Raw genomic sequence first — 11,770 nt, forward strand, 5'->3', positions numbered from 1 at the left:
AAGCATATTAAGTAAATAATATTACAATTGGTATCACCTCTATATAGGACAATTTAATAACATCAAAATGTTAAATACACATACAAAAACAGGCAAAGCTATTCTATACTGCTAGATAATCCAGTGGTGACCACCCCCAAAGGTAAAAGATAGTGCCTAGAAGAGGGCTTGAGGGGTATCTGGCTTCCGCTGTCCATTCTGCTGGTTGACCTGGGGGCTCACTGTACAGGTGCGTTCACTTTGTGAAAACTTATCAAACTATATACACTGATGACAGGCGTGTGTCTGCATGTATAACATATATTCACATACCCCTTAACTCAACAACCCCACGCCTAGAAATTACTCCGCAGACATATACACCCATGCAAAATGACACATTCAGAGATACTCACTGTGTCACTGTTCTCAGTTAAAAAAAAAAAAAAAAAAAGAGAGAAAAAGAAAGAAGGAAGGAAGGAAGGAAGGAAGGAAGGAGAAAGAACGAATGAACATTGGAAACAACCTAAGAGTTCCCCAGCTGGGGACTATTAAATAAATGTGGCATAGATTCCACTCTAGTGGTACATAGTTTTGTGCATAGTGTGCTACCTTATTTTAAATATACATATGTTTGGCCTAGGACATCCTTTGACTAGGATAGCTCAGAAAAGAGTGACAGGAAACTGATAACAAAGGCCCCCTCTGGACTGGGCAGGCCAGGAGAGAGGAGTAGGAGGGGAGGCTCTTCACTAACCATTACCCTTTTCTCTTTTTTTTTTTTTTTTTTGAGACGGAGTCTCACTCTGTTGCCAGGCTGGAGAGCAATGGCGCTATCTAGGCTCACTGTAACCTCCACCTTCCGGGTTCAAGTGATCCTCCGCCTCAGCCTCTAGCTGTAACTGAAACTACAGGCACGCGCCATCACACCAGCTAATTTTTGTATTTTTAGTAAAGATGGGGTTCCGCCATGTTGGCCAGGATGTTCTCGATCTCTCAACCTCATGATCCACCTGCCTCAGCCTCCCAAAGTGCTGGGATTACACCTCACCCAGTTTTACCCTTTTCTACTTCTAAATTTTGTACCAAGCCATCATGATGGAAACCATGCATTTCCATCAATAGTAATTTATTTTTTATTTTTTATTTTTTTGCAAGAGTCTCATGCAGGCTGGAGTGCAGTGGCACAATCTCAAGTCATTTCAACCTCCATCTCCTGAGCTCAGGTGATCCTCCCACCTCAGCCTCCCAAGTAGCTGTGATTACAGGTGCATGCCACCATGCCCAGCTAATTTTTTTATTTTTAGTAGAGACAGGGTTTCACCATGTTACCCAGGCTGGTCTCGAACTCCCAGGCTCAAGCAATCTGCCCATCTTGGCCTTCCAAAGTGCTAGGATTACAGGCATCAGCCACAACACCTGGCCAATAGTAATTTTTTTTATTTTTAGACCGAGTCTTGTTCTGTCTCCCAACTGCAGTACCATGGCACGATGTCAGCTCACTGCAACCTCCGCCTCCTGGGTTCAAGCAATTCTCATGCTTCAGCCTCCTGAGTAACTGGGATTACAGGCACACGCCACCACGTCTGGCTAATTTTTGTATTTTTAGTAGAGATGGGGTTTCACCATGTTGGCCAGGCTGGTCTCAAACTCCAGACCTCAGGTGATCCTCCTACCTCAGTCTCCCAAAATGCTGAGATTACAAGTGTGAGCCACTGGGCCCAGCCCCAGTAGTAATTTTTAAAGTAAGCAAAAAGTCTTACAGAAGGTACAAGCCTGTCATAAAACTTATGAACCCTCTAGACCTAAAAACAGATGCAAATTGTTAGCACTTTGTACTTATAAAGCAAGTAACCCTTCCCTCAACCCCAGAGATGGACCCAGAGATAATGGGCTTTCCTGTAAATGGTTTCCAAATAACAGTAAACCTGGTCCAGGACAAATTACTTAACTCACACTGGGCCCTGCCCTGCAGTCAAACTCTGGCACCTGGAGCTGCCCTGGCAGAGCTGGCAGGTGGCTGAGTTCTTGGCATGGGTGTGGAGATTTTAAACAGAAATACTTCTCCAGATGGGAGTTAAGGATTAGTAAGGCAACCTCAGTCGGCAGAGGAGGGAGTCCAAGTTCTGAGAACCGCCCTGCCCAAGAGAAGCAAGGCAAGGGTCATTGAGTGGGCTTCTCTGGGAGCTGCAAAGGACAGCGACAGAGCAAAGCCTTAAAAATTAGAGTTCGGGGGCCGGGCGCGGTGGTTCACACCTGTAATCCCAGCACTTTGGGAGGCCGAGGCGGGCGGATCACGAGGTCAGGAGATCGAGACCATCCTGGCTAACATGGTGAAAGCCCGTCTCAACTAAAAAATACAAAAAAAATCAGCCGGACGTGGTGGCGAGCGCCTGTGGTCCCAGTTACTCGGGAAGCTGAGGCAGGAGAAGGGCGTCAACCCGGGAAGAGGCGGAGCTTGCAGTGAGGCAAGACTGCACTGCACTCCAGCCTGGGCAACAGAGCAAGACTCCATCTCAAAAAAAAAAAAAAATAGAGTTCGGTTTTATTTAACTGCATGATGTATGTTTGTACTGCACTTGTTTTGCTCATATGTCACTCTTTCCCCATATTGCTAATCCTAAAATAATTCAGTGAGGTGCAGGGCAGAGATTCACTTATTCATTTTACAGATGAGAAAATGGAAGTGTGAGGAGGTAGAGAGACTGGTTAGTAATTATACATCTGGGGAAAGGGTGAAGCCCGAAATACAACTCCCATCTTCCTACCTCCCTATCCATCAATCTTGGGCTCTCCTCTTTCAATTCTGATCTACAGAGAGAAGGGCTCACAGGCCAGACAAGGGGCAGGCACAGAAATCCTAGGGACGTAAAGGACCTATGAGACCACCTAGGGCAGCAGTTTTCAATACTGACTGCACACTAGAATTACCTTAATTCTGGTAAGTAATTTACTAGAATTAAGCTTAAGTAAATTTAAATAAATACCTATGCCAGGGCACAAGAATCTGTAGATTCTGATGCAACCGCTGATTTCTAGCTCAAATCACCCGCACTCCCATCCCACATATGACCTTCTGTCTCCCTGGAGCTTCCACTAACAGGTCCTTGCTCCACCCTCCCACCCCAAACATACTGCTCATCTCTCTTCCACATTACCTGGAGTCAGAGAATTGGATTGGAAACTGGTCTCAGACTAGTTTTATAGATGGAAAAGTCAACGAACAGTTCTGAGGCCCAAAACAGGGAAGTGACTTGCCTAAGATATCCATAAGTCAGTAACAGAGCTGAATCTGGATCTCCGATTACTAGGCAAGGCCCCACCCACAAAGGGGTCACAGGCAAAACCAGTCCTGATGGCAAATCCAGCAGCTCCTGCTAGCAGAAGAGACCCAGCAAGGGGTTAAGGAGGACAACAGGGGAGAGTGTGTGTGTTTGGTGGGAAAGGGGTGTCAGTAACCACCCTGGGGTCCCTGGCCAAGTCTGCTCTCCTGGCGTACTGGAGGCAGGGAGTGATCCCGGAGTGACGGGGCAGAGCTGGCCTGTAGACCAGGGCCCAGCCTAATCTGAGACACCCTTACAGAAACCCAGTATTTTGGGGCAGCTTACACCACAGGTGTCCAGATTCCCTGCGCATGATAGTAATCATGTCTCACACTTCTTGAGCTCTTAGCTAGGCACCGTACCCGGCCTATTTCATTTAATCTCCGCGAGCATCCTACATGTTGAAAATAATTACTGTGTCCATTTACAGATGAGGAAACCATGGCCGAGAAGGATTAAGTAACCTCCCCAAGATCACTCAGCAAGTGCTCATTTCAGAAATGCACAAACTAAAATTCGAACAATACAGAGATTAGCAATGTTTTAAATAAAAATTAAAATGTAAAATAAAAGACCACTGGGAGCGACGGAATTCAAAGCTTGGTTCATGTCTAACCGCTACCATCCTGTCCCCTAACAAGGCAGAGGAGGAGGTGAAGCCCAGCGACAGCGGAAACTGAGCACCTAGGAGTGCAGGAGACGTCGTCTGATGGAATCCTCCTCGCCACGCAGGAGGCACGCGCATCCACCAAAGAGGAAACCAAGACGCAGCGGGGAAGCGTCTTTCTTGCTCAGGGGCATCTGCAAGTAATTAGCAGGGACCAGACCCGGAATCCAGGTCTCCCAACCCCGACTGCAAAGCCTAACTACTTAAGCTCCACAGGCCGATGCAGAGGCAAAGTCAGTCCTACCGGGTAGGCGTGGTGGGTGCGGCCAGCGCGGTCACCTCGTCCTAGCCAGTCGGCCAGCAGACGCACAGCGGGCAAACCGCCCACCGGGTGCACACAGGTGAGCCAGGTGGCACTCGGCCGGTCGGCAACCTGCTCTAACACTCCCGAGAGGGCGGCTGAAAATTCAGGCTGAGCTCTGGCCGCCAGAATTTTCCGGTTCCCGGGTAGAAAGACAAGGAGTTCGCGCGCGCTCCCCTGCGCACTCCCGGGAGCGGTTAAGTCTGGACCCAACCCCGGGTTAGTGAGGCGGCGGTCGGAGTGTGGTCCACACCCCCCATCCCGGGGCCCTACTGGGGTCACTCACCCAAAACACGGTGGAGTAGATGATAAGTGAAAACTTGAGCCAGAGGTAAGAGAAGCGCGCGCAGTAGCGCACCTGCTCTGAGTCCCCGCGCGGCATTCTGGGCGCTCCCCGCGCGGGTTACGGGGGCTCCGGGGCTCTCCGGCTTGGTCTCTCAGCCAGAGCTCGAGGCCCCACCTGCGGCTACCCGGCTACTAGCCCCGCCACCGGCGTTCTCTCCGGGACTGACACTGGCGCGCGGCAATCACAGCCCCAGCCGGGAAGCCTGCCAGCCCTGGCGGCCAATGGGAGGCCGCGGCGGCCCAGCCTCTGGGAGGGGGCGGGCCAGGGGCGGAGCTGCTGCCCTGGGCCCTAGAGGGGACCAAGAAGGGATGGGACCCGGAGACGGTCTTGCAAATAGCTCGAGTGCAACTCTGGCAACGCCTGTGCTAATGCAGGGGGGCGTGGGAGAGTGTGACCCAGAGGTGCTCTAAGGAGACAGCGAGCGTGCCTAATCGGGGTACTTAGAAATGCGAACTTTCCTCTGTTGTCAAGAGGGAAAACCATGGGAAAAGGGCAGGAATTAATCGCCCAGGTGTTGAAAGTGCAAATGAGTGTGCCAAACGTGAGTGGAATAAGGAAGTGGAGTTGCTCGGCCTCAGGGAGGCGGAGTACGGCATCTTGGGATGTGTGGTAGACCAGGGTGGGGCCAATAGGCCCCCATGGAGCTGGAGTCTGGGGTTTGCTCGTGAAACAGATCTGCTGAAGGCCTTCACCAAACGACCTCGGAAGTCCCTTTCTTTTGCCAGGTGATAACCGAGCCTTGGGAAGGGTTCCTCCCGGGAAACGCCATCTTCAAATTAGGTTGAAGGCCTGGCGCGGTGGCTCACGCCTGTAATCCCAGCATTTAAGGAGGCTGAGGCGGGCGAATGGCTTGAGCCCCAGGAGTTCAAGACCAGTCTGGGCAACATGGCCAAGCCCCGACTCTATAATTAAAAAATAAATAAAAAGCCAGGCACGGTGGTGCGCCTGTTGTCCCAGCTACTTGGGAGACTGAGGCAGGAGGATGGCTTGAGTCGGGGAAGTCAAGGCTGCAGTGAGCCGTGATTGTGCCACTGCACTCCAGCCTGGGAGACAGTGAGACCCTCTCTCCAAAACAAAAACAAAAACAAGGCCGGGCACGGTGGCTCAGGCCTGTAATACCAACACTTTGGGAGGCCAAGGCGTGCAGATCACTTGAGGTCAGGAGTTCGATACTAGCCTGGCTAAATGGTGAAACCCCGTCACTACTAAGAAATACAAAAAGTTAGCCGGGCAGAGGCCGGGCGCTGTGGCTCACGCCTGTAATCCCAGCACTTTGGAAGGCCAAGGCGGGCGGATGATGAGGTCAGGAGATCGAGACCATCCTGGTTAACACGGTGAAACCCCGTCTCTACTAAAAATACAAAAAATTAGCCGGGCGTAGTGGCGGGCGCCTGTAATCCCAGCTACTCGGGAGGCTGAGGCGGGAGAATGGCGTGAACCCAGGGGGCGGAGCTTGCAGTGAGCGGAGATCAAGCCACTGCACTCCGGGTAGAGTGGCACGCGCCTGTAGTCCCAGTTACTCAGGAGGCTGAAGCAGGAGAATCGCTTGAACCCAGGAGGCGGAGGTTACAGTGAACCGACATCCCGCCACTGCACTCCGGCCTGGGCGACAAAGGGAGACTATGTCTCAAAAGAACAAAACACAAACAAACAGAAACTACAGATGAGGGAGGCAGCTCCCTCTCTTGCACATAGCCAACCACTAACCCAGCCTCCTCCCACCTGGCCTTTTCTCAGCCTGGGACCAGAGGTGGCTGTGAGCCTGTCTCTCATGCTAGATGGTCCCAGTTTTACTCACTGTTGCTTTCCTGTCTCCCCAAGCCTAGCTCAGCCTGGGACTTGGGAGCCAGACAATCCCTGCTGTGGCCTTCAGTAATTAAATCCATGGCACAGAGGTCATAAGCTCAAGCAGTGCTGGGTGGGGTCCCTGGTGGTGATTTCAGGAATGACACTCTTATACAAGTCCCCAGTCCTGGGTTCCCAGGGCTCCTGCATACACAAACTCAACAGAGAAGGACAGTCTCAGAGACTTGAGTCCAGGCTGGCTCTAGCCCCCAGGGCTCTGCCCTAGGAGGAAGAAAGCAAGGTTGGGGGGTGGGAGGGAGGCAGTGCCATGCCTGGAAGGGTAAAAGGAAACCAGTTTCCTGGTACAAAACGAGCAAACCTTGGGAGGATGTTTGTGTGGGGTAGAGAAATAGAACCAGGGCCAGGCACAGTGGCTCATGCCTGTAATCCCAGCATTTTGGGAGGCCAAGGTGGGAGGTTTGCTTGAGTGCAGGAGTTTCAGACCAGTCTGAGCAACGTAGCAAACCTCGTCTCCACTGAAAATCAAAAAAAATTAGCCAAGCATGGTGACTCGTGCCTGTAGTCCCAGCTACTTGGGAGACTGAGGTAGGGGTATCGCTTCTGGAGCCCGAAAGATCAAGGCTGCAGTGAGCTATGATTGTGCTATAGCACTCAAGCCTGGACAACAAAGACAGATCCTGGTTTAAAAAAAACAACAGAAAAAAAAAGGTGGAAAGAGAACCAGAGACGAATGCAAGCTGCCCTCAAATGATTATCTGAGAGCCAAGAAGACAGCTTACCATAGGGTTAAAAGTTGTCCATTTTGGCCGGGCACAGTGGCTCATGACTGTCATCCCAACACTTAGAGAGGCCAAGGCAGGGGGATCACTTGAGGTCAGGAACTCAAGACCAGCCTGGCCAACGTGGTGAAACCCCAGCTCTACTAAAAATACAAAAATTAGCCGGGCATGGTGATGGGTGCCTATAATCCCAGCTACTCGGGAGGCTGAGGCAGGAGAATCACTTGAACCTGGATAGCAGAGGTTGCAATGAGTCAAGATTGCGCCACTGCACTCCAGCCTGGATGACAGAGCTAAACTCTGTCCCAAAAGAAGAAGAAGAAAAAAAGTTGTCCTTTCTGTCCTTTGAGGAGGAAGACTAACTTTTTATTCCTCTTTGAGGGCTAGAGCCTCCATCCAGCCCTGCAGAGCTAAGTTCACACCCATTATTTGAGGTGCTAGTCTCTTCCCCACCCATAGAAGCTTGGAATCCTTTTCATACCCTGGAAGGCTACTTTAGCCTCCTAGTTCCCTTTCACTCTCCGTATTTAAACTACAGTCCCAACTGCCACACACCTCCTCCATCGGGTTTCCTTCCTAGTTGCCCCTGGACTTCTATTCTTCCCTTCTGGCCTCTCCAACCAGCTGCATTTTCTCTCATCTTTCAAATATTCCCTGGTGACACACAAGCTTCTTAGCAAGCCCTCTCAGCTCTCCCTAAGACCTTGAGGTGAGCCATCCCTACAAAGAGCCTTGGAGCTCTTTGGGGGCTGGCACAGCCTTTCCCCGGCTGCTGGGCTCCTTCATTGTGCCTCCCCACCTGCAACCCTGACCCTGGCCCCAAGCATTAGCGCTCCTCCTGAATCATATTTGCAAACACTGAGACCTCAGAAGAAATGGCCATCTGTTTCCCACTTTTCCTTCTTTAGCCAGGAACTCTGGCCTAGAGGCCAGTCGGCCTGGTGCAAATCCTGGTTTTGCCATTACTTTTTTGTAGAACTGTTAGAATGTGTGGCATAGTGTGACATACAGGTGTGAATGTAACCCTAGCTGCAGATGAAAAGCACCTGGTGAGCTTTAAATGTATCCTGATATTCAAGCCCCACTGCAGTCAAGTCAAAATCCCCACCAACAGGAACCTGGTAATCAGTATTATTTTTAAACTCCCCAGGTAATTTCTTATTTTTATTTTTATTTTTTTGAGAGGCAGTGTCGCTCTGTCACCCAGGCTGGAGTGCAGTGGCATGATCTTGACTCACTGCAACCTCTACTATCCAAGTTCAAGTGATTCTTCTCCCTCAGCCTCCCAAGTAGCTGACATTGCAGCCCCCCACCACCACGGCCAGCTAATTTTTGTATTTTAGTAGAGACGGGGTTTCACCATGTTGGTCAGGCTGGTCTTGAACTCCTGACCTCAAATCATCAGCCCACCTCAGCCTCCGGAAGTGCTAGGATTACAGACATGAGCCATTGTGTCTGGCCTACCCCAAGTAATTTCTAAAGTGCAGCCAGAATTAAGCATCACTGGTACAGAGGTAGTCATGAGGGTAAGGTTGTCAGCCAACATCTTACCAGAAAGCCACATTCCAGAGGCCACTTACTCAGCTATCCACTGATATACTGGTAAATATTTAAAAACTGGCTGGTGTGGGGGATTCCAATTTCCATAAAGTAAATACTTCCACCATGTCTGATTTTAAGTTACCAACTTCAAGTCAATGAACTTGGGAGTTCAGAGGCATGCAGAGTCTGGAACAATCGCTCAGTATCCCATGCAAATATCCATATCTCAATCTACCCCAAGGCCTTTCTAATTAGCATAATGAATGCGGTAAAATTCCAGGCTTATTAATTAGCATAACAGGTATTAGAAATGAGTCTCCTTTGGAGAAATTAACAGTATTCAAGATATTTAGATTGGCTAAAATAGTTTTGGCCCCACCCATTCCTTGTTCAAACAGTGTCAAAGAATCTTGGGAAGCTGCTAATTCTCACTTATGGATAATATACTGAGCTAAAGGCTTGAGAGTGCTTCTGTCTCGAAGTATTCCAATGCAGCCATCGGTCAAACTGAATCTTGCCTTTAGAACATTGTATTTTCCTCCAGCAGACCCTTCCTGCAAGGTGGAAAAGTTCCTAAAAGGACAGAAAGCTGGGCCTTCTTGAGTTTCACAGAAGAGGTTGTATGAACCAATTTTATGGCTACTTGCTAATAAATGTTTGTTTTATAGACATTTGTATGGGCAGCAGAATCCGTCCTGAGATCTGTTTTCATGTTAGCTTGGCAGTGAGATTTAGGGGGAAATGACTAACCCTTGCCTTTAGTGGCTATTACAGTTTGTGAAAAAGAAGCTAACAATCATGCATGACCAACTTGACTTGAGTATGTCTGTATTCATGCCACTGGGCAAAGGACTCTGTCTGTGCCTCTGTTTCCCCACCTGTGAAACAATGAGGTTGGCCTGTTTCTCTTCCAGCTCTAACAATCTTAGCTGTAATTCTCACAGTCAATAGATGAGTCAGCAAATGCACAACGAGCTTCTCCTATGAGTCAAGTCCTGCCCAGGCTCTGAGGATACAACTGCAAACAAGACACACAAGAGCTTCTGTTCTATTCTCTTGGAGAGTGGGGGATTGTAGGAACATGCAACACATGAAAACAGACACATGAAAAGTATCATTTCAGCCCTCAAAGTGGCTCACTGGTAATCCCAGCACTTTGAGAGGCTGAAGTGGGAGGATAGCTTAAGGCCAGGAGTTGGAGACTAGCCTGGGCAACAAAGTGAGACCCTGTCTCTACAAAAACAAATGTTTTAAACCGTCCGGGCACAGTGGTGCATGCCTGCAGTTCCATCTACTCAGGAGTCACTGGCAAGAAGATTGCTTGAGCCCAGGAATTTGAGGCTTCATTGAGCTATGATTGCAACACTGCATTCCAGCCTGGGCAACAGCAAGGCCGTGCCTGAAAATAAATAAATAAATAAATAAAGGAAAACAGAAAAGTATAATTTCAGATATGGATCCCTGCTAAAGATCTGAGAGTAGAGCTTTTAAGTGGAAGAAACAGCAAGTGCAAAGGCAGGAGACAGGAAAGGCCTTGGAGAGATCTGTGTGGCTCATGCAATGGGCTCCTGGGAGAGTGGAAGGAGGCAAGGTCAGAGACATTGAGCCTGTGGCTTTAGAAAATGGTTTAGATTTATTTCTAGTTTCACTGAGGGCCATTGGTAGGTTTTAAGCAGGAAGGTGATACAGAATCTGATTTGTGCTTGGGCAGGCTCCTCTATGGAGGATGGACAGGAGTTGGGGGAACCTACAGAAGGGGAGGGAGGAGGAAGACTGGTTAGGAGGCCATTGCAGCAGTCCCAGTGCAAGAAGGTTTTGACTTGGACTAAGAGGACAGCACTGGAAATAGTGGCAAGCAGTTTCATTGGGGATATACATTACGGGTAGAGCCAGCAGGGCTTACTGATGCACTGGGTGTGGAGTGTGAGAAAAAGAGAAACCAAGGATGATCCCAAATTCTTTTGCCTCAAGCAACTAGGTAGATGTTGCTGTCACTTACAAAGGCAAGAGACATCAAGAAGAGTGGCAAGGGAGGTTAGCTCAAAACTGGAATTACTTTTGTGCTTGTTTCAGCAGCACATATGCTTTTTAAAAAAATGCAATTTCTTTATTTGGCTATTTTATTTTTTGAGATGTCTTTTCAAAATCCAGGTGCAGCTGTCTGGGGGGCTCAGAGGTGAGGTTTGGGTTGGATGATATAGATTTGAGAGTCATTTGATCCATTTATGGCCTATATGAGGTCATCTAGGGAGAAAGTATAGCAAGAAGAAAAAAGAGAGACAAAGGCCGACCCTGGGCCCTCCTACATTGAGAATGAGAGAGGCAGCAACAGAGAAGGTACAGTCAGTAAGGAAGAAGGAAAATAAGGCCAGTGAGGGGACAGGGATGCTTGGAGAAGGAGAAAAGATGTGGGAAAGGATTACGTGTCCTGGCAACTCCCCTTCCAACCTGCGCCAAGGCTTCCACTATGTCCTGAGAGGTCAAGTAGGGGCAGCACAGAAAATCATCCATTTGCTTTGCAAGATGTGAGTCACAATGACCTGATGAGAGCTCTTTCCACAGAGCATCGGGGTGAAAGCCTTATTAGAATGGATGAAAGAGAGGAAGGGCGAGAAGCAGAGGACACAAGTACAGGAAACACAGGGAAGAAGGCATTCCTTCAAGCAGTTGTGAAACCATTCGCAAGGGAGTTTGCACATGGACTTCTTCCTATTCCACCAAATACACAAGAGTAACCTCTATTTGGGAGATTTTAAATGACCATGAACTCCTTACAGCTTCTATCAAGAGGTAGAATCTATTTTTCCACCTTGTGAGTCTATGCTGCACTTCTGACTTGTTTTCATCAATAGAATGTGATGGAAGTGAGGTTTGAGTTCTAAGCCTAGGAATCAAATGCCTTGGCTTGTCATGAGAACACTTCTGAGCTAGCCTGCTGGAGAGACCACATGAAGTAGAGCCATGGCTCCTTGCTGACAGCCACCAACTGCCTGACATGTGAGTGAAACCATCTTAGCCCATCCAGCC

At 49.1% G+C, this 11,770-nt stretch overlaps 1 protein-coding gene across 2 annotated transcripts in view; it reads right to left on the reverse strand.

Moving 5' to 3' along the window:
- The window catches only part of TSPAN15 (tetraspanin 15), a 55,071-nt gene extending 50,299 nt beyond the window's left edge, over positions 1 to 4,772 (reverse strand). For both annotated transcript variants that reach the window (XR_012417848.1, XM_015455888.3), the window contains exon 1: positions 4,557 to 4,772. Coding sequence is in view for 1 of the 2 variants with exons in the window: in XM_015455888.3 (XP_015311374.3) it covers positions 4,557 to 4,652 (96 nt within the window). In the remaining variant the exon portion in view is untranslated. The remainder of the gene's footprint in view (positions 1 to 4,556) is intronic.
- Between the last annotated feature and the right edge of the window lie 6,998 nt (positions 4,773 to 11,770).

This window comes from Macaca fascicularis, chromosome 9 (genome assembly GCF_037993035.2).
Source record: "Macaca fascicularis isolate 582-1 chromosome 9, T2T-MFA8v1.1".
In the NCBI taxonomy this organism is placed as follows: Eukaryota; Metazoa; Chordata; class Mammalia; order Primates; family Cercopithecidae; genus Macaca; species Macaca fascicularis.